The sequence below is a fragment of the Euwallacea similis genome, chromosome 23, assembly GCF_039881205.1.
Source record: "Euwallacea similis isolate ESF13 chromosome 23, ESF131.1, whole genome shotgun sequence".
NCBI lineage: Eukaryota > Metazoa > Arthropoda > Insecta > Coleoptera > Curculionidae > Euwallacea > Euwallacea similis.
Window position 1 is genome coordinate 1,281,347 of NC_089631.1, and position 20,870 is coordinate 1,302,216.

The 20,870-nt window shown below is 38.6% G+C and overlaps 5 protein-coding genes across 7 annotated transcripts in view; 3 read left to right on the plus strand and 2 right to left on the minus strand.

The window, feature by feature from the left end:
• Positions 1 to 242: 242 nt before the first annotated feature.
• On the minus strand, positions 243 to 7,161 carry AP-1-2beta (adaptor protein complex 1/2, beta subunit). The gene is made up of 14 exons (XM_066401711.1): positions 7,002 to 7,161; positions 6,446 to 6,616; positions 6,209 to 6,389; positions 6,018 to 6,152; positions 5,739 to 5,959; positions 5,604 to 5,681; positions 5,473 to 5,547; positions 5,293 to 5,418; positions 5,079 to 5,242; positions 1,845 to 2,171; positions 1,415 to 1,790; positions 1,243 to 1,350; positions 777 to 1,187; positions 243 to 722 (listed from the first exon to the last, which is right to left on the minus strand). Exons 1-14 carry the CDS (start codon positions 7,107 to 7,109, stop codon positions 456 to 458), a joined length of 2,748 nt encoding a protein of 915 aa, XP_066257808.1. The 5' UTR covers positions 7,110 to 7,161; the 3' UTR covers positions 243 to 455.
• On the plus strand, positions 3,017 to 4,817 carry Spt-I (serine palmitoyltransferase subunit I). The gene is made up of 4 exons (XM_066401709.1): positions 3,017 to 3,465; positions 3,592 to 3,788; positions 3,844 to 4,177; positions 4,229 to 4,817. Exons 1-4 carry the CDS (start codon positions 3,198 to 3,200, stop codon positions 4,633 to 4,635), a joined length of 1,206 nt encoding a protein of 401 aa, XP_066257806.1. The 5' UTR covers positions 3,017 to 3,197; the 3' UTR covers positions 4,636 to 4,817.
• A 748-nt stretch (positions 7,162 to 7,909) lies between the features above and the next one.
• On the plus strand, positions 7,910 to 14,019 carry LOC136416467 (zinc finger protein 91-like). Its single transcript, XM_066401650.1, has 4 exons — positions 7,910 to 7,969; positions 8,789 to 8,939; positions 8,996 to 9,203; positions 9,292 to 14,019. The coding sequence occupies exons 2-4, from the start codon at positions 8,867 to 8,869 to the stop codon at positions 13,496 to 13,498; spliced, it is 4,488 nt and encodes a 1,495-aa protein (XP_066257747.1). The 5' UTR covers positions 7,910 to 7,969; positions 8,789 to 8,866; the 3' UTR covers positions 13,499 to 14,019.
• Positions 14,020 to 14,331: 312 nt separating this feature from the next.
• RpS3A (ribosomal protein S3A) lies at positions 14,332 to 16,116 on the plus strand. Its single transcript, XM_066401676.1, has 6 exons — positions 14,332 to 14,479; positions 14,707 to 14,834; positions 14,914 to 15,009; positions 15,214 to 15,419; positions 15,476 to 15,643; positions 15,855 to 16,116. The coding sequence occupies exons 1-6, from the start codon at positions 14,418 to 14,420 to the stop codon at positions 15,996 to 15,998; spliced, it is 804 nt and encodes a 267-aa protein (XP_066257773.1). The 5' UTR covers positions 14,332 to 14,417; the 3' UTR covers positions 15,999 to 16,116.
• A 446-nt stretch (positions 16,117 to 16,562) lies between these two features.
• LOC136416465 (zinc finger protein castor homolog 1-like) overlaps positions 16,563 to 20,870 on the minus strand; it is a 50,743-nt gene continuing 46,435 nt past the window's right edge. For 2 of the 3 annotated variants that reach the window (XM_066401649.1, XM_066401647.1), the window contains exons 13-20: positions 20,567 to 20,854; positions 20,297 to 20,514; positions 20,083 to 20,184; positions 19,097 to 19,437; positions 18,793 to 19,041; positions 18,518 to 18,688; positions 18,250 to 18,463; positions 16,563 to 18,081 (exon numbers count right to left, since the gene is read on the minus strand). In XM_066401649.1, the coding sequence (XP_066257746.1) occupies positions 17,807 to 18,081; positions 18,250 to 18,463; positions 18,518 to 18,688; positions 18,793 to 19,041; positions 19,097 to 19,437; positions 20,083 to 20,184; positions 20,297 to 20,514; positions 20,567 to 20,854 (1,858 nt within the window). In that variant the 3' untranslated portion in view covers positions 16,563 to 17,806. The remainder of the gene's footprint in view (positions 18,082 to 18,249; positions 18,464 to 18,517; positions 18,689 to 18,792; positions 19,042 to 19,096; positions 19,438 to 20,082; positions 20,185 to 20,296; positions 20,515 to 20,566; positions 20,855 to 20,870) is intronic. The other variant, XM_066401648.1, reaches the window with a different exon arrangement.

Sequence of the window (20,870 nt, forward strand, 5' to 3'; positions counted from 1 at the left end):
CCTTGTCTGTTAATTTAATTGTATATCTTGATCTATTAAGGTTCCCTAAAGTTTTATTTTATTTATTCTAGTCATTTTGTGTATTTTTCCTAGAAGCAAAAACTCATTTTGCAGGAGAACTTACGCACAGATTGGTGGAAAAAACACACAAAATAGCCAATATGTTCTATATTCAAAAACAGGGTTACACCTCAATAAAATTACTTACACTTTATTGCTGACACAAAAATTGAGATTTATTCTTTTACTTTTGACTGCAGACACAATGATTTTACAGATCAAAGATGAGGGTCTTACAGTCTACTACCTAAAACCTCACTTTTACAAGCTTGCACAATACATATGTTTCTTGTAACAATGCCATAATACTACAATAATTAATAGATAAAGAAATGCATAATTTAAACATATAACTCTGGAAAATTGCCTATTATAATCAATCCTCATAAACTGCATTAATTTTTGCAAATCATCTCATAGGCTTGGAAAATATAAGGTGCAACTTCCACTGATCGAGATTTGAGACTCAAAGTTGCATAAGTCAATCCTGGGGTCAACTTCAACTCAAGCAAAACCCATATGTTATTTGTCAGTTTCAATGACTGGTACAACATGTCCTGGCCCTCCACATTGCGTTTGGCAATGGTGAATATGTTACTCAACGTCATTTTGTTGGAGATCGCATCTGTTGACCCTTTTACGTCGTTCAAGGTGTACTGTACCTGCATAACCCACATTATGGCACCTAGAGCCCTGCTGCACAACTAAAAACTCACCTCGTTCTCTGCAGGAATATCTCTCCAAGTTGTCAAGAACACCCTCTTATCTAAAGTCCCGTCTTCAACGAAGATAACTTGAATCGGCAGCTGGCATGCATAGTAAAAGACATCGACATTGTTTTTTATGGCGACCTGAAGGGTCGTTAAAGGCTCCATTTTCTGCACTGGCCCACTAGTTGCCAGCGGCAAAGAATATTCCAGGCTTTGTCCTGGTTGAAGAGCGGTCACGTTCATAGGAACTGAAGGGCTGAGTCCGAAGCTGTTTTTATTGAATTGAATAGCAAAACCAGTCATTGCTTGCATGGCTTTATTTGTCAAAGTCATTTCCATGTAAATTTGACCGGATCTCCTGGAGAAAGTACCTTGGATTTCCAAGCCTTTGCCCTTGTCAGCAGGAAGCCACAGCGACTGTTATTACAAAAAATGTGATTAATGTGCTGTGGTGTAAGTATAAGGTTGCTACCTTTGGAGGGGTGTACATGGTAGGAGTTGTTGTAATGCCGAAGATATCGCCCAGGAGACCGGTGGTAGATGGGGCTACTCCTCCAGAAAGATCTGGTCCTCCTCCCAACTGCAATTTGTAAAAATTGCCAGAACAGTGTATGTGTAAATATTGTAATTCTACAGCAACTTACTAGAACATCCAAGCCGCCGCCAAGTAAATCAACATTACTCGTAGGCGCTGCAATAGGCGCTGGAGCAGGGACTGCCGGTCCGCCCAAATCCATAGACAGCAAATCACCAATAAGACTTTCTTGGTTCGGAATGACCGTGGCTTCAGGAGCGTGAGTCTCATCTGAACCTTGCCTAGCAGGCAAAGTTTTTCTTATCCCCGCACTGCGACCCTCAACAAAGGCTGTGGGAGGCTTATGATAAACGCTGGCCAAAGACGAAATGTGACAAATCAGCTCATCTAATAGCGTAGGCTCTAGCAGATCTGTCTCCTCGGAGATCAGAGGCTTATCAGCCAGCACTACTTCTTTTGCAGCTGCGGGATCCGTGCTCAATAACCTATACCAATATTATAGTTAAATGAAATTTCAAGGCTTCGAATGGACCTCAGACCTCCAATAAATGAATCCTCGGTCTCTCAAATCAGGATTATCGGAATCTTGAGTGGCCAAGCTCAGTACGTGCTGCACCAGTCCTTGGGTGTGTTGCGGTCGTTTTAAGAACAATTTGACGACGGCGGTCAGTAGTTGCAATTGGACTTGCGCGTTTTCATCAGCAAACCCTTCCAGAAAGCTGTCTAGAAGTTCGTCAGCGTTGTCGATTCTTTCAGCGTATTCTCCGATGATCCACACCATGGACGCTCTGGCTTCGGGTTCGTCCAACGTGTCCAGGTTTTCACATAAAGTGCTGATGATGCTTTCATATTTGTTCGGATATTTCCTGAAATAAAAATCAAGCATGTAGTCATAACGTAATGTTGAGCAGTTTTTAAATAAGAATTAAATACTTAGGGATTGATATGTTCGATTATTAATGGAGACTGAACTATTGCCGGAAGACGCTCTTTTAACGCTTCTTTTAATAGGGAACACTAATAAAGGAAAAAGTGTGTATTCACATGTTTCAAAGGAAAAGAAAATGAGAAACGCTTAGTTTATTCTAACTTATCATCTAACATTTTATTTCTGGCATTTATACTTTTAAAGATGCAAAAAAGGAAAAAATGTTATCACATGTGTACCTACTGCAATAACAATTAAAATGTCCAATTATTGCGCGTTTTCGGTGTACGGTTTATGATAAAGCATGTCATAGGCTAATAATATTCCAACATTATGCTATACCAAATTTTTCATTCCACAAAAGACCACAACCCAAGAACTTATCCCAATAATATCGAAAAGGCTCAATGACGCCACAAGGTTTCGAAGTAGCGTAGTAAATCATTTGTGCCGGTTTTAGAGTTGGCCTCCTAGTTCTCCCGATACGACTCCAATTGACTTTTTCATTTATATAATTAGAGAATTATTCAGGACCAAAGTCGCAGAAAAAATACTGGTTATATAAATATGTGTTAACTTAAGATATGCGGTAACGTCGGATAAATTATTTTTTTCTTGGAAGAGAAAACTTCGCCCTGCAAACTCTTAAAAAACCACTCGGTGTACTCTTCTCAAGCTGTTATTTGACAGAGGCACATGTCAAACGTCAATTAATCAAACCTAACTTAATCACCCAATTTCGTAAAAAAGCACTTAAAATTAAATCCAAATATTTATAAAACTCACTATAAAACAGCAATAAACGAGCATTACGCATAATATTTTATCGTAGGAAAGTTCCTAGAACACACATTGCCTTTACCGTAAACAATTAAGTCACACGCTGCCTTGAAAACACCCAGAAATTTTCTTTAGAATTTGGGAGTGGTGTGTCTTATAAAGTTTAGTCGATAATCCACAAAAAATGCCTTCGAGAAAGACCCAAAAAATTGATGAGGATTTATTAGCTCAACGCTTGGCCGCTTTCACACCAGAACCGCTAGTTGAGTGCAAAAAACCTCTTAAAAATAAGGAGGTTATCGAAATACCTGCAATATGTGAAGACGAGTACACAATTGATTTGGCTAAAACCAATTTCCTGGATATATTAAATAACGAAGATATAAAGCAGAGATGTGAAGCAACAGTGAGGAAGTATGGGGTGGGGACATGTGGCCCTAGAGCTTTCTATGGTGAGTTTGAGGAATTTGGCAACATTACAATCCAAGTAAACTGAATATTCAGACAGTTGTAAATAGATTCAGTGTTTCACATATGCTCTTCTCCATTACAATTTACATAACTTAAGATTTTTCAAGGTACAACTGATGTTCATCTCGAACTTGAAGAAAAATTAGCAAAATTCTTGGGCATGCAGGAGTCCATTGTCTATTCTTATGGTTTTGTTGCAATATCTAGTTCAGTAGCAGCCTACTGCAAGAAAAACGACATAGTATTCACTGATACAAACTGCAACCGAGCTATTCAGCAAGGGCTCCAAATGGCTCGAAGTAAGGTAGGGCCCAGTTCAATAAAACAATACAGTTGTCTAAAACTTCTGCTTTCGTTAGGTCATTTATTTTGATCACCAAAGACCTGCAACTTTCGCACGTGCAGTTGAACAGGTGGTAGAAAAAGAAAAAGAGACTAAAAAGAAAGCAAGGAAGTTCCTGGTTGTGGAAGGTGTTTCTTGGAAGACTGGAAAAATTCTGCCTCTGCCTGAATTTCTTAAAGTTGCTGAAGAGCACAAAATTCGAGTGTTTTTAGAGGAATCTTATTCTATTGGAATATTGGGGGACAATGGAAAAGGCTTGTTGGAGCACTTTAACATTGAGCCTTGGAGATTAGACATGATTATTGCTACTTTAGAGGCTGCCATTGGATCTATAGGGGGATTTTGTGCAGGTAACTTCACATAAAAATTGAAAATCTACATATTAGAATTTTATCTTATAGGATCACATATGACAATCGAACATCAACGCCTATCAGGGAGTGGCTATATTTTCTCAGCTTCTTTACCAACTTTTCTAGTACAAGCCTGCATTGAATCCATCAATTTACTTGAACAAAAACCGCACCTTAAATTGAGAAAACTATCTCAATATTTCCATGACATGCTTATTGAAATTGGTTATAAAGTGATAAGTGATCCTTTGTGTCCCTTTAAGGTGTTCAATGCTGGACAGGATACATTAGAACAGATCCATAAATATTGCAAGAAGCATGGGTTGCATTTTATTTTGAAGCAAGATTGTCTGATGATTAACCTTAATGTTAACTTGTCTGTTAATACAATGAAATTAAATAAGATCGAAGGAATATTGAAAGATGCTTATAAAGAGTGTGTTGTTGGGCACTAAAATATTTAAAGATATGTAATAAACTTGTTGGTATTGTTATTATTAGTTAACGGGGAATTTGTAGTTTACTGCAATGATTCATAGTCTTACTGTCTCATTAATTGTAGCTGGCCAGTATTATTTATAAATATAATGATAAAGTATTTATCTACAGAGAAATTGACAGTAAACACATTGACTTTTTAATTTTAATACATAATAATAACAATGCATGCATAAAATATGTTTGCGGCAGGCTATCGCCTTACGAATTGTTAAATATTAAATGCAATTCCCTATTAATAATGGGTCAATATTTTTTTAAGTTTTCTGCGTTAATAGGAAAATTGTTAATGTGGTTGATATTTCTATAGGCTCGTTCCCGCCCTCATCCCACATTGTTCCACCATAATTTTCAAATTTCACCCATCTGATTGATGAATAAAAATCTCTCACGGGCTTACCTGAATATATCCTTAATAACAACAATTGCCTCTTGCACAACGTAGTTCACTTTAGTCTGGATCAAATCCAGCAAAGTCGATACACATCGCTCCGCTGAAGGTTCTACTTTGATGGCGCATCGACCAATTGCTCGCACTGCTTTCCTTACAAAATCGACGTCAACCTGTAAATAAAATCATTAGGAGAACATGCCGCCTAGACGTAAAATTTTACCTCAGTTGCATATTCTTTCAGTTCACTCAGGACTTGAGCGATGTTGGCTTGAGACGCAAGTCGAATCATGATGTCCAGTTTCTCCAGTTTGACGTAAATAGGATCGTTGTATTTAACGAAAAAGACCTGATAAAAACCATGGAAATTAACCTCAATATATAAGCAGGCCACAAAATATACCTTCATTTCGTGCTTCAAAATGTCAGGCTTCTTCTGGACGATCAAGTTGATGTTCCTGAGAGCAACATATTGCACCTGTAATGGTTCAAAATCTTAAATAAAGTTATCCCGAAGCAGAAGTAAATTTTCACCTCAGGTTCTGAGCTTAACAAAGTCACCAGAGGTGGTGCCAGTTTTTTGCTTAGAGTGTTGCAGAATTCGACATCACCCTAAATAGGTAGCAAACAAAATCAGCTTCAATAAACTTCTACTCTAGATTTGCACACCTGTAAAATCTCCATCATTTTAATAAGAACTTTAACAGCCGATAGAACAACAGCAGCATTGGCATGCGCCAATCTAGGAGTAATTCTCTCACAAATGCTCTGGGCTTCTCTGTCATCTCTAGGAGTATAATTTGATAAAGAATCCAAGATAAACACTTGACCCCACTCGGTGCATTCATTTAAAGCTGTCAGCAATTTGTTGATTGTTGAAGTGCTCAATTCTAAACCGTAAATACGCTTCAAAAACTAGCATTTTGTAGCAATTAGTTTGACTTTTACCGACTAATGGTTGCCCAGTAGGGCTGCTTTCATTAATTTCCGATAAAGCTGCTACAGCATTGGCTACGACCATAGGATTAGAGTCACTCAGCAGGTCTTTCAATTGCTCCAGAAATCCTTGATCTTCAACTAAGCCTGAAACTATCAGTAGAGCAGTCTTTAAGGGCGATATTACTGAAACAAGTATATACCTGAAGAAATGTCATACAACTTAGCCACGCAAACTGCGGCAGTTTTCCTAACGTAGGGATCCTCGTCTTTCAAACATTTCCTCAAAGGTTCACATAAATATTCAGTGATCTTGTCAACACGTATGCAGCCCATGGTTCTTACTGCCAGGGCTCTTATCAAGGGATTTGGATCTTCACAATCCTAGTTTAAAAAACAAAGATTCAATATCTAGTGAAATGTTTGTTAGAGGGGCTTACTTTGACAAATGTGTTTACAGCCATGATAGCCATATCTGGCTGAGATTTGGCATAGTTCATTAAGTAAAGGTAAACCAGTTTTTTGAGCTCAAGATTGTCAGTTTGCATACAGTTGACTACATCAGGAAAGAGGGCTGAGACATCTTTCCCCACAGTCATGGAAGCAATTACCTGGTGATTGAAAAATTTATATTGTCTTTATGTGGTATACACAAAAAATATATTCAAGAAGCAGGGGGGACAAAATTACTTTTTTATATTTTAGGATTACTGAGGGCACCAGTCAGTTAATTAAGAATTTTTTCTAAAAAGATTGGACATAAATGCAGGTCAAATTTACAATTTATCAGGTTCTTGAGTGCATGTAGGACTTAGGTGGTTTCAGGAACTCATTTGAACTTATAATAAAAGGTGATGTTATCCCCAGTAAGTTGTAACTAAAAATATTGTGTAGTTCCACCACAACAACAACTCTGTATTCATATGTCAGGCGTTATTACCGAAAATTAGAAAAAGGTGGTCTTTGGGAGCCCTCCCAATGTCTCATTTCATATACCTTTTTTACAGCCTCCTTCTTCTTCTCCTTCTTATCATTATTCAGCTCTGATTTCAGTTCGAAAATCTCCCCTTTTTTGGTGGTAGTGAAGTACTTGGAATCGGTCATTTTTCCTCTTCAGTTATCCACCCCTTAAAATACTTAAATATTTATTTCAGATGTATTATAGTAAGAGTAAGCGACAGAACTTACTATATTTTCAAGTAATTTCCCTTTCTTTGTAATAAAATTGAAATTATCTGAATTTTTCAAGTTTTAAGTAAATCAGGGTGTTTTGGTTTCTTGGTTGGATGGTTGGATTTGGACAGGTTGGTGGTTGGATAGTTGGAGAAAACGTACGTCACACCTCACCATTGTTGCGTTTCGTGTATTTGATAAGGTTATTTTAAAGTTCAAGTATTTCTATTTCATTTTATTAAATTATATTGAAGAAAGATGTACAAATTCTTGAACCTGTTCGACTTCAACTTCAGTCATTGCCAGTCAAATATCAATTGTGCTGTCACGAATGTTATTGGCTTGATGTTGACCTAGTGATGGTAACTGTAAGGACATATCCCTTATGTAGCTGAAGTGTCCTTTATTTTGGGCCGTAGGAACTTTTTGTAGAGAAACCAGTTCTTTTTACGATGATGTTGGCAGGAATAATGGGTACCTAGAAATTAAAAACACATGTTTAGTCGAATATCAAGCAGATGCAAAGCAGCAAACATATGAATACTGTACTCTGCAGTACCGGTTGAAGGGGAATTCCACGGATGATTCTTTTAAGAAAGATAGATATATGAGTAAACGGAGTGGAGAATTTATCTGACATTGACATTTCGTGCTCTATACAGAGTTTTGATTTGAAAAGGTTTCCATTAGTGTTGACTGATTTTTTGCAGTTAATACGTTTGGCGGCGTGTTGGCATAGAATTTACTAAAAAACGTAAAAAACACAGGAAAAACTCAATTTCCGTTTAAAGGTAACTATTAACAAATTAATTATGACCTAAACTAATGTTTAATGCATAAATTGGGCCCTTCCTTGGTTTAGTTCTACCTTATTCTGCAATTGAATCCAGGAACTAGTAGAAAATTCTAAAAAAACTTGGTTTCCTTTAGAAAGCCATAATAAACATAACAAAGGTAATGTTCCTATTTTCCTTGGTGAAGGAGGGTTTCTCCATGATCGCATAAGTTTACTTCTTTAACCTCTTGTGTTAGCAAATACCTACTCATTTATTTTGCTTGGGTAAACAGATTTCTTAATGGATCTATCAGCCCCATTTTCCTTTAATCAGCATTAAAAGAATATCCCATAACCAAAGATTAATTAGTATATGTGGCTACCGCTTTGATTCATATGTAGCTTTACAGTAGATCTATTCCTTTTCCCATTTAATTTTCAAAGTAGTATATTAAAGTACGAGTTTCATAAGACAGCTTATTGTCCCACAAGTTTTTCATAAGATTTTTACTCAAGGTAACCTTTTGGGAGTCGATACATTTGATCAACTCAGGCAGATAGGGTAATTTGTTTAGTTCACTAATGCAATTTTCTTAAGTTCAAGGAAATAATATTAGTTAAATTATCACTCAGGGGAGTGAACCTCAAAAATGGAATCAACAGAGCCTTATTTCCATTCTGTTTGGAGGCCATAGCAATACAGTAAGGCTGTCTTTTCAATTGCTAGACAAAATTTAATAGAAAAAGTACCCAATGCTTGTGGTTTTAGAGTTAGTCTAAGTCAACTTCCCCCCTATTTGCAAATTGCTTGATTTTCTTAACTCTATAATTTCAGATGACTAAGCACCAATTCCTAAAGAAGTCCTAATTTTATTTTCATCAACAACAACATCAACATCAACAACAATCAGCTATGGAGGCAATAGATTGTGATATTGACTGTGATATTTCATTCAAAGACCACACTCTGACGATGCAGGATTTAGGTAATTTTGACGTTAATATTGTTGAATTTTGTCTCTGAATGTTGAGTTTGTTTCAGAATCTGGATTGGAAACCACTATAGCTGACGATGAAAGTAAAGACATATTCAGTCCACCATCCCTTTTACTGGAAACCTACTATGACTATACCAAAACAGAGGCATATAGTTCATTTGAAAGTACTGCACCTGTGATATTGAGTGTAGAGACTGTCAAAGAGGGGGAGGATACATGTGAGGATGAAAGTTGCACTGTTGTAGAAGAAAGGTGAGCTTTTAAGTTTTATTGAGTAAGGCTAAGAATTGATAAATGTTGAAGATTTGCTGAGATTTTAACATCTTGTTATTTGTTTTAGGCCAGAAATGACTACTGTTAAATGTCAAAATTGTAAATTTGGCTTTCTCCCAGAAGAATTTGCATCCCATCAAGACCAGTGTTTGAGCATTATTTCTGCTGAAGCCATTACACTCTCAAATCCACCTTCAGAATCATCTGAAATAGAAAACTCCGATGACACCAACACCGGTGTACCTTTCAATGCATCCCTTCAAAATATTACACGAACTTATAAGCGCACTCCAGCCAACCTCCTGTTGCCTGTAGCAAGTTCAACCCCAAGTGCTCTCCCCTGTAATGCCAGGTTATCTCAAAACCCGTCCAGGGAGCAGCTTGATGAAAGTTTATCAGTCTCAGCCTCCAATAGTGTCGATTCTTTGAAGGTTAAAGTGCAGTATGAAAGAAAGTTTTCATGTATAAGTAGAAAGAAATGTTCTGGAGTTCCCTTAGGGGGTGTTCACTCAGAGAGGTTGGACAATAGTGTGGCAAGCTCTAATCAATCCCTAGAGCAAAGTGATAAATCCAATCCTGCAAATCAAATGGCATACTATCAAAAGCTATTGGAAATACGCAGTAGAACCGGGAACAACAATAAGTTGAGTATAACTATTACTGCTGATGATAACCACTGTGAGAAGCCTGACACTGTGAATACTGAGGACTCTAATGATGATTGTGTACTGCTAGAGGACACCACTTACTCTTGCTCTGTGTGCTCTTATACCACAGATAAACAGAAGGCTTTAAACGACCACGAACGGAACCACCGCAGAAGTAACAAGGAAATTTTTAACTGTGTTTATTGCAATCAAAAGTACACAAAACATGCGCTTTACCTGCATGTTCAGAATATTCATCCCGGGCAGAAATTTTACATCAGCCAGCAATATTCTGCTGAAAAAGAAAGTCTTCAAATTAAAGCAACAGCTAAGGTGAGCCCCACAAAGGTTTTGAAAGTGCATCCTTGCAAGTTATGTTCCTATTCAACACGAAACAAAAGTGATTTGATGGCGCATCAAAAGTTGCATGCATGTGGCATGCCCACTGAACAATGTGATCTTTGCGAGTTTCGCTCCACTTCAAGAGCCCTTTTGGCTCATAAAATTAAACATAAAGCCTTGCTGAATCAACCTGAAGATAGTGGCCCACCTACGTTAAACTTGGCCGAGGGCGAAGGCGAGAAAATCTATAAGAACATACGAAACAATCATCGTTGTCCAAAGTGCTCGTATAATTCCAACAACCTTTGCAAAGTGAGGAGCCATCAAAGGGTGCACCTCACGAATACTCCAATTATTCAGTGCCAGTATTGTGATTTCAGGAGTACTTCGGGTGCACTGGCCGCACACAAGAAAAAATGTCATGGGAATGAGCCAGGACTAGACAAATCATCATATTCTGCGTCGCAGGATGGTAGTGGGATAATGCCTGCAGAAGAAGGGCATGAACCCGTTCAAGGCGACGAGATTCCAGCCCTAATACCCATGGATGAGATTGAGAGAAAGGAGAAACCGAAACCCTCGTCAAAATGTGTTAAGTGCGCTTTCATTGGCCAAAGCATCGCTGATCTCAGACGTCATGTGAAAAGCAGTCACAGTGCAGTCGATCTTAGGCCTCCACGAAATTCAAACGGACGATTTTCATGCGAGGAATGTTCCTATGAGTCTCTCTTCTTAAGTGACGTTGTTCGGCACAAGGTCAGCCACAAGACTCAACCGATGCTTCAGTGCCTTAACTGTGATTATAAGTCGACCCCGCGTCCCCTATCTTTCCACGTAAAGATTTGCCCGAGGAAGAATCTACGTGAAGATCTTTCTGGTCCTGTAGTTGACTCTCCGCCTGAAATTGAAGACTATTCAGACGTTCTTCACAAGCCGGCAGTTCTGAAGCTTGGAGCAAATCCGTTGAGAAACGGTGACGATCCTCCCCCTGAAATTGAAGACTGTTCCAGTGGCTCTCGCAAGCCTGCAGGGTTTAAAACCAAAGCAAAGCCATTTAAATGTTCTCAGTGCGCTTATTCTAGTAGCTTGAGAATCAAGCTGAATACGCACGTAAAGAACAAGCATTCCAAACAGAAGACCCCTGAGCCTCAAGAGAATTCACAGAGATGTCCCCATTGTGACTACACCAATCGTAACTCACATCAATTGGAACAGCACGTGAAAGGCCACAGATCCAACATGCCCACTTTTAAATGTGGAAGTTGTGAATTTGCCGGCAATACGTTTGCTTTGAGACGCCACTACTTGAAGTCCGGTCATTCCCTCGAGAGAAAGCAGTTGGTGAGCAATTGCTCTACATGGGACTCACCTAAAAAGCGAGAAAGGAGCGAGGTGCAGGTGGGCCAATTAGCACCCTCACTCTCTGACAACCCTCCTCAACTAAAACCCATGCACGTTGAATACCTACAAGTGTATAGATGTTCTCAATGTTCGTTTAACGGTTCAAATTTCCACAATTTCGAGAGGCACGTTAAATCTCACGCCAATCAGCCGATGTTTGATTGCAGGTGCGGGTATCGCGCGAATCGAAGCTGCCAAAGACGGCACTCAAAGAAATGCCCGCTTAACCGCGAATGTACAGATAGAGATACAGGAAGAGTCCGAAATCCTCCTTTAATTGAGCAAGAGGGGGTTGAGGAAGAACGAAAAAAGCCTGTTAGAACGTCGGCTCGTCTAAGCAAGCAAAAGCTGCTTAGTGAAGGAGAGCCGCTCAATAACCGGGAACGGGCCTCCGGAGAGACCTCTAGAGGTAGAACTTTTGGTGCAGATAATAGTGCAAAGCAAAATTTGTGGAAGTGCGCCGAGTGTTCGTATACAGCAAAGAGGAAAATTGATGGCATACATCACATGAAGTCTCACTTGAATAATACCCCAATCAAATCGTGTATGCAATGTTCCTTTAAGTCCACACACTCTCAGATGAGGATCCATATCTTCCAGAAGCATGGCAATATGAGGTCAGATGATAAGAAGAGTTCTGGAGTGGAGTCATCACTGATTGAGTTAGAGAAGAAAAGGCCAAGCAGGCGCAGTCGAGACACACAAGACAAGGGAGCTTGTCCCCATTGCGATTTTAAGTCTGGTAAGGCAGAAGACTTACGCAAGCATCTCTTAACCCACGAAACCCGCAATGAAGAAACGGCTAGCGAGGATGAAGCCCAACAGCAAGTTAAAGCTGTACCTAGTATTCAATGCACGTTATGTTCAGCAAAGTTCTTAAGGTCCAGCGGATTAAGCAGCCACATGCGAAGCCATTCAAGAAACCGCTGCCTCAGCAAATGTCCCTCCTGTTCGTTTAAGTCAACCAGCCTAGCCCTGCGGAGACACATCTGTGAAGAAGGGCACTTAGATTCGAAAAAACAGCACGAATTTAAGTGCCACATTTGCGTTGCTGGGTTCACCACAGCTGTAAGGCTGAACCAGCACCTGACAGAGCACGAAAGAAATGAGAAACTTGGGGAAAGCACCAAGGCCAGTTCTCCGAAGAAGATAAAAAACCAAGCGGTCGCGAGTGTATCTCCCGAGAGGAGGAATTCAGACGGGCAAGCAGAATCTCCAGACTTTCAGTGCGACAAGTGCCCGTATTCCACCCCCTTGAGAATCAAGCTCAACGTACATAAAAGAAAGCGACATTCCAAAAAAATCGACGGTGAAAGCTCGAACAAGAGTCACAAAAGCAAAAAACCAAAGCTCAGTCTTGAGGTCTTAAGCCCCTCGAGCTCGCGTTTCAACTGCTCTTTATGCGACTATCTGGCCACGGGCAAAGAAACCCTTAAGAGGCACGAATCGTCCCACTTGAGTAACGACCATCCAATCATGCAGTGCGTTTATTGTAAGTTCAAAGGCACGTCCAACATGTTCTGCACGCACCAGAATACGTGTCCTAAACATACAGATAAAAAGGAACCGTTTAAAACGCCTCAGAAAGTGGCCCTGAGTTGCAACAGGTGTTCGTTCACAACTTACAGACCCTCGGATTTAAAGAACCACAGCGAGAATTGCACCGTGGAAGTGAAAGTGATCAAAGACATGAAGTCTGTGAAGATGTTCAAGTGCAACTATTGCTCTTTCACGAGCTTTTGGCAGTATTTGATTGACCGCCATAAACAGTCTCATGAGGTGTTGAAGCTCCCGATTCAGCAGTGTCCGAAATGTCGCTTTAAGTCGACTCCAACGGCGTTGAGTGCGCATTTGAAGGAGTGCCATCCGGCTTTCAATGCATAGGAAGGCTTTTGTATATAGGAATAGTATATATTGTATTTGGTGGAGCATTCGGCATAAGTTTACTATTGTTTAGTATGTTTTAGGCAGGTATTTTTAATTTGCCCATGATATTTTGAGGATAAACCTATTTTAGGGCAAAGAGCTGGCCTACTTACTGCTACCATTACTTACCTCTATTGATTGTCTATGGATCAAATTTATAGGTTTTACAGGCCTCAGTAATTAACTCAGTATTTACTATGTTTACTACCTTTGTTTTATAGTAGATCACTTGTCTGGCATTTGTGTTATGCAACTGCAATGAGTTATGCTCATTTCGCCTCTGCTATGCGAGTTTGCTTTATATTTTACTTTCTAATTATTACTACCTCTAAGTAAACGAAAATTAATGTGGACATGCGATGTTTGGTTGATAATTTGCGGTACATTTTTTAGGACATTTTTAATTTACCTTACGTTGCCTTTAGAACTGATCAACTCAGGTGTAAATTGACAAAGTTGATTAAATGATTATTATTCGATATTGTGTTTTAATTTATTTTTTGTAATTAATTTAATTAAATAAGAACGTACGAGCAGTGTAGTGCGAAGTTAAAACAACCGTACCTTTTAAACCAATATACAAATTCATTTCTAAGTGTTTTCCTACATTCTCAAATATTATACATTTAAAAGTTAAATGAAACGCTCTGTATATTATTCCTCTGGTCATCATTCTGCTCTCTAATGTTATACCTGCAAAACTATAGAACAGTTTGAGCAATATTAAACTAAGGAAGCACCTAAGATATGTCATATGTCTAACGTAATACGTTAACCTTCAATTGCTTCTATCTTTCTCTAGCACTCGTATTGTCGGGTCTCTATTGGTCACGTTAATTTCTCCTTTTGTACGTTCCTCTTCAGTCGGCAACCAAACATGGCGGTGGGTAAAAATAAAGGTTTATCAAAAGGTGGTAAAAAAGGAGTTAAAAAGAAGGTGTAAGTAAAAAATTTCATACAGAATTTGAAGCTAAAAATTCGAAATATTGAATTTCTGCTGTGTTTTTTCCGGATCCCTTGAGATTGTCTAGATATAAACAGATAAACTTCATGTGTAACGTAGATTATATCAAGATTGTTGATGTCGCCCTATGCCAACTGTTCTCAGACTTTAAATATAGAGAAATACAGCGGAATTGAATTTTAACTTTAAACGTATCTTCCAGTGTGGACCCATTCACCAGGAAAGACTGGTATGATGTTAAGGCCCCCTCAATGTTTGCCACTAGGCAAGTGGGGAAAACCTTGGTGAACCGCACGCAGGGCACTAAGATTGCCTCCGAAGGCCTTAAAGGTGAGAATATTCTTATTGTTTTTCTGCAGCTGAAAGGATTTTAATGAGTATCAATCAGTGAAAATAAGTATTTCTGTAGGTCGAGTTTTTGAGGTGAGCTTGGCTGATTTACAGAACGACAATGATGCCGAGAGGTCTTTCAGGAAGTTCAGGCTAATTGCTGAGGATGTTCAAGGTTAGTTCATTCATTATATTTTCAATATATTACAAACTACAACTTTAAAATGATGAGACACTCAGCTCGCTTTGATACAAACATGAAGATAATTTCACTGTTCCCTAATGACGCATTTATATCAATCTCTGATTTAAAGTTGCGATTCAAGTATCATAATTTGAGCCCAAGTATATGCAGTTAAATATAAGTATTCATATTTAGGCCGTTATGTCCTCACCAACTTCCATGGTATGGATCTCACTACTGACAAATTGAGGTCAATGGTCAAAAAATGGCAGTCCCTAATTGAAGCATCTGCTGATGTGAAAACCTCTGATGGATATTTATTGAGGGTGTTCTGCATTGGATTTACACAGAAGGATCCTCAGTTCTCACAGAGGAAGACCTGCTATGCACAACACACTCAAGTAAGAAAAAGGTTCTTTTTTTAAGAATACAATTGTGAGGTTGTGTTTCATTACAGATCAGACAAATCAGAAAAAAGATGGTTGACATTATCACCCGAGACATCCAAGGTTCTGACCTTAAAGAGGTAGTCAATAAGTTATTGCCAGACAGTATCGCCAAGGACATTGAAAAGGCCTGTCAGGGAATCTACCCCCTTCACGATGTCTATATCCGTAAAGTCAAGGTAAGACTTGCTTTGGTTTATTCAGGATAAATTTGTGAATTTTTTTCTTTAATATGATGAGACACTCAGCTCGCTTTGATACAAACATGAAGATACTCTTCTGTTCCCAAACGACGCATATGTTATAATCTGACAAGATTCTAACATATTGATGAATAACCACTTTACACTGACGTTTTTATGCTGAAAACAAAACCCTCTTGGTCCGTAGGTACTAAAGAAGCCACGTTATGAACTTTCCAAACTTTTGGAATTGCATGGGGATGCTAAGGGGTCTGGGGAAGGTTCAGGTGACCCAGGGGCGAAGGTGGATCGGCCGGAAGGATATGAGCCACCAGTACAGGATAACGTATGATCATGTTATTCCGTATTTCATATGTTTATAAAAGTTATTAAAATCCGACGACAAATACAATATTTATTTAAAATTTTTATTTTAAATAGATATAGTATTTATTGGAGTATTTTATTACGAGTCGAAGCAATTAATTTTTTTCCGACTTAAAAATTAGACCCACAATTTCCTTACATTCTCATTTCCCACAGATTGCACGCGCAACGGTAATACCCATAGTAATGAGACAAAAAAAAAACAAAATGTCCTGTGGTCATTTTGACGACTGCTGTAGTAAATTTTGACGTTTTAAAGCAGTAAATACCTGTAATTAGTCACAAATTATTACATCAGAGAAAGTGTCATGTACAATTGGTAAAAGAAATTATTTCCTGCACTTGATTTACTGTGCTCACGTACGACTTAAGTGTAATGAGTAGCATTGAGTTGACGTATGCCTGCATTATGTTTTATAGATTGTCGAAGGAATCTTTTAGTTTTTTAGTTATCGAATGAGTTCAAATCGATACGTTCATATGGTTAATTCAAAAATTCTCGCAGATTGTTGCGATAAAAGACAAAGACTGAGTATAAATAGTATTTTTTATTAAATACTGGTAGTTAAAAAAAACATAATCACAGTAAAAGATGTACACTAATATATGACGTACCTGCTTCGCAATACAAAAGTCGGGTTTTTAAATAAAAGAAACTTATAAGCTAAAAAACAGTATTCTACACTATATTAATTATTTGAAAATAATACATTTTTGCGTAGGTATACAACACCAAAATACACATTTTTAAAAGAACGATATAATGGTGATCGAAAGCCTGAGAAATAATTAAAACAAAAAAAAGTCCAACTAGGTTGGTTCGTAATGTACCTACTTAAAATTGCCATTCATAAATGAAAATAAATTATATACATTAAAATGAACAAATAAAGAAACAAAGACGTAAAGACTAGCTATGAACAAAAAAGGAGTAAAGCGATAATAGGGCCTACTTTAACATATGGCAAACGATTCACAATATGAAACAAAATCATGTAAAAATAAATAAATACATTAAGAGGAAACGAACTGGATTTGAGTATGTAGAGACACCTTCAACTACACATTTCTATTGATGTTTGATGTGAAAAGGTGTTTATTATGGCACGTGTGGTATATTGTATAATGGAATGACATTCACAGGTTATTGACAGAGCCTTCAGCAAATTTAAATCGAAAAAAATCACTTGAAGGCGTGTGTCAGCTACTTTACTACAAAAACGGGTACCGAAAAAGGCACAAAACGTTATATGTCTTTTTTTTCTAAGGCACAAAATCTATCTATCGAAAAAGGCCTCGTTCTATGTAATGCTAACTCTAGTATCTCACCGGGAAAATCTAATGGGGGAATTCATGCTTACGTGACAATTTCGCAGCTACTATAAGTATATAAACTCTACTATTAGAGAATCCTAAAAATCTATCCATAAATATAATCTTTTGTTCAAAGTAGTTATCTGCGTATCACAAACTGATATTTATACATGTAGGTTAACGTTTCTAAAAAATCGCTTGCTGAGTTTTAGGACTTTATAAGCACCCGCATGTGCTTGTTCACAATTCCACTAAAATCTACTTTAGAATTTCATTTATTGACATCTTTGACATTTGTCAGTAGTAACTACTCTCTTCGTTGTCGCTACAACGCTATCATACAAGAAGGCCGAGCATCACTCTAGTTGGTGTAACCTTACAGCTACGTTTGTACATTTCCGTGTCTCTTTCTTATTTACATACATAAATATATAAATTAAATCAAACACTACTAGTACATTAACCCTCCATATGGCGGTATTTGTGCGCACTCATTTGCGCCAGTCCCAAGACAGCGTATTGACAGCTAAGACAATGATAGTGAGTTTGTTTCCCGCTATGTTGACAATTTTGGACACGACACACTTGACTGGGGGTGAACTTCTCGAATCCAGCCGCCTGGATACTGTCCAGCTTTTGGTGTTGGCGACGATGGGCTACCACTTTGTTGGTGTCGGTGCAGACGAATTCGCACTTTAAGCAGTGGAAATGGGACGCTTTGTTTTGGGTAGAACCTGTGAAAGACGAAAAAGGTCAACGAGGTATTTAATATTTAGATTTGGTCGTAATCAGAACTGAACTGAAAACGTACCGAGTGTATAATATCAAAATATAAGCGAAAAAGTAGGTTCGGATGGCTTGTTTAGGCGTTTGGTATAGTTAGCATTCTTGGTTGTACCTACCCAAATTAGCAGTATATGCACAATCCTGTCTTCCACAAGCCACATTGGCACGATACTGCTGAAAATCTCCACCCATCAAGGTATCAAGCCTCTCATGCCGAGCTGTATGCTGAACAAACCTGGTTTTGTCGCAAAACGAGTACCCACAGTCTTGTCTTTGGCAGTGGAAGTGCGTTTGGTGTTCCCGGTATCCGCAGTGTTGATATTTGCAATCCTATATAAATAATGAAGTAAAAAAAAACTTATTTCATTAGATAGCTGTGTATACCTCATTAAACCTGAACCTCAAGTATCCCATTGGAACTGGTTCGTCTTTTAGGATTCGCATGGAATTCTGGATCCGGGCTTTCTTGGCGTCGGGGCTTATGTCATGTGGACTCATCGAGCGTTTATTCAAGTTTGCAGCCATTGCAGCCAAAGGAGAAGTCAGATTCTCGGTCTAGAACAAGAAATAACTGAAGAAAACTTCAATAACTATGAGTTTTAAACACGAGAGCGCAAGAACCTCTGAGCATCTTTCGTAAAAACTTAAATAAAGCTTACTTGGAAAGGATGAGTTTGGTGTCCCAATAGAGGACTTTGCATCAACTGAGCATGCTGGAACATGATTTGTGAAGGAATTCCTTGCTGATACAAACTTTGAGGAAGAAAGGCATTTTGTTGCTGCATTAGGGCGATTTGAGTTGCGAAATTCGGTGGAAATTGAGCAAAATGATTATAGGCATCAAATGTAGGAGTCGAAAAATATGGACTGGCTTCTGGCTCTTTTGGCGGCTGTTGCTTAATGTCCAACTACAATAAATTAAATAACTTTCCCCTTCACCTTCACAATCTGGACACAACTTACCTGCAAACTGGACATACTCGCCACATTAATTTGCTTTTGCTCACTACTCCTTCTTTCTCCACTTAAATTTTCCGGGCTTCCAGCACATTCCTCCTTTATCCCATTGAATTCACCATCTCCATCATTATTACTTTCAGATGAATTCAGGAAACCAGTGTTGCTATGCCTGGCGACATGAGGCAGCAATTTATCCAGTTCTGAGAAGGCCTGATTGCAAGCTGTGCAGTGGTAATGAGGCTTTCGTTTCAGCTTGCAAAAAGGCCGACTGCAAGAGATCTCCGGGCCGTACAGGGTTGTTGAGGGGGCCGTTTGGGGGTCGAAGGCTTGGAGGAGAGGGCGATCTGGAAAAATTTGTTTATTTAAGAATCAAGATAAATCGGGAGTTAAAGGTTAGATTTGCATGCTAATGCAGTAAAAATCCATGCTTGAACCCGAATAATGCATGAAGCTGGTTGACACTCCTGGATAAAGAAAATTCATCAATTCGGTTCATCTCGAGTAACTAAATAACTGTGTACCGAGTCCTGTTGCTTATACTCGAAGGTTTGATCGAAATGCAACAGAACAGACACTGCAGATGGCACTGGTAGGATATTCTCCTGCAGTTCCAACATATTTGCCGTTAACATTGCCGATTTCTATCCGAGCTCGATCGACTCGACATGAACCGAAGTGATAAGATCTAATAGAATCGAAACCGATCTTCGGGTTGCTTCAGATCTTAATTTTCTTAGATTTTTCCAACTACTATTTGTATTCATTTTTAATCCAAAGGGAGGCTGGGACCCGAAGGAAATCTTTCTTCTCAAAGCAATTTTTATCACACTCGATGATACTTAGACGTGGAGTACCTTTCCCATTTTGTAGTGCGTCCATACACAGAACGTCCCAATTTAATTATTAATAATATTTTTTGTTAATAAGCAATTATGGCGTCAATCTGGTTAGTCTCAAACTGTTAATGTCGTTTAGTACTTTTCTCGTACCTGACGTCAACGACGTTACATGATCGGAGGGTGAACTTCGCTGGTCCACCGAAACGGGTGGTAACGTAGAAATAGGGTAAAAGGTCCCCGAAGCCCTCACCACTAGAAACAATAATTTACACTATGTACAAAATTTACTGAATCTAAGTGTCTCTAGTTTTTCTAAAATGTGCACACGCCAATATCCATACAGTCCCACGAAGGCAAAACTCACCTGAAACTTTGTTGTTATCAACACTTTGGCTGAGATTTACAGCCTCCATTTCAGAACTGCTCTTGGACTCGCTTCTATCGACCAATAATTCTTCGCTTTTGACACGTATGCTTGGAAAGGAGATTTCTTGATGTGCCTCATGCTTTTGATTATGTAAAACCATCTGTGAGTACTGCACAAAACTATAATTGCAGTTTTGACGAGTGCAGTGGAAGTGTCTATAAATTAAATGATCGCTGTACCTCTCCTTCAAATAGTCTATAAACTCACCGATTAATTTTATTTGAAGCACATCCCTGCAGCCTGCAATCAACCATTCGATCGTAGAACTCGAAACCATCCAAAATTTCGACGTTTTCATGGAAATCCTTGGCATGGCTGACGAGGGACTCCATTTGGTCAGTAGAATATAGACACCTTTTCCTGTTGCAGTGGAAATGTGCCGCTCCCAGATAGGTACACAAAGTATCTGGACATTTAGTGTTTTCGTTGAAGCTATCGAAGGATTGCAGAATGTTGGAATATTCCGAGGGGTTAAAAGGTGGAAATCGTTGAGGCCTGGAAGTAGTTAAAA

Bases quoted from the DNA above. Each gene is read 5' to 3' on its own strand.
- Spt-I (XM_066401709.1), top strand. From the start codon at position 3,198: ATGCCTTCGAGAAAGACCCAAAAAATTGATGAGGATTTATTAGCTCAA. The intron at 3,466-3,591 runs GTGAGTTTGAGG...AGATTTTTCAAG, and splicing joins TGGCCCTAGAGCTTTCTATG to GTACAACTGATGTTCATCTC. The intron at 4,178-4,228 runs GTAACTTCACAT...TTTATCTTATAG, and splicing joins TATAGGGGGATTTTGTGCAG to GATCACATATGACAATCGAA.
- AP-1-2beta (XM_066401711.1), bottom strand. From the start codon at position 7,109: ATGACCGATTCCAAGTACTTCACTACCACCAAAAAAGGGGAGATTTTC. The intron at 2,172-5,078 runs GTAAGCCCGTGA...TTTTTATTTCAG, and splicing joins GTTATTAAGGATATATTCAG to GAAATATCCGAACAAATATG. The intron at 1,791-1,844 runs GTCTGAGGTCCA...ATATTGGTATAG, and splicing joins CGAGGATTCATTTATTGGAG to GTTATTGAGCACGGATCCCG.
- LOC136416467 (XM_066401650.1), top strand. From the start codon at position 8,867: ATGGAGGCAATAGATTGTGATATTGACTGTGATATTTCATTCAAAGAC. The intron at 8,940-8,995 runs GTAATTTTGACG...AGTTTGTTTCAG, and splicing joins TCTGACGATGCAGGATTTAG to AATCTGGATTGGAAACCACT. The intron at 9,204-9,291 runs GTGAGCTTTTAA...TATTTGTTTTAG, and splicing joins TGCACTGTTGTAGAAGAAAG to GCCAGAAATGACTACTGTTA.
- RpS3A (XM_066401676.1), top strand. From the start codon at position 14,418: ATGGCGGTGGGTAAAAATAAAGGTTTATCAAAAGGTGGTAAAAAAGGA. The intron at 15,420-15,475 runs GTAAGAAAAAGG...GTTTCATTACAG, and splicing joins GCTATGCACAACACACTCAA to ATCAGACAAATCAGAAAAAA. The intron at 15,644-15,854 runs GTAAGACTTGCT...CTTGGTCCGTAG, and splicing joins TCTATATCCGTAAAGTCAAG to GTACTAAAGAAGCCACGTTA.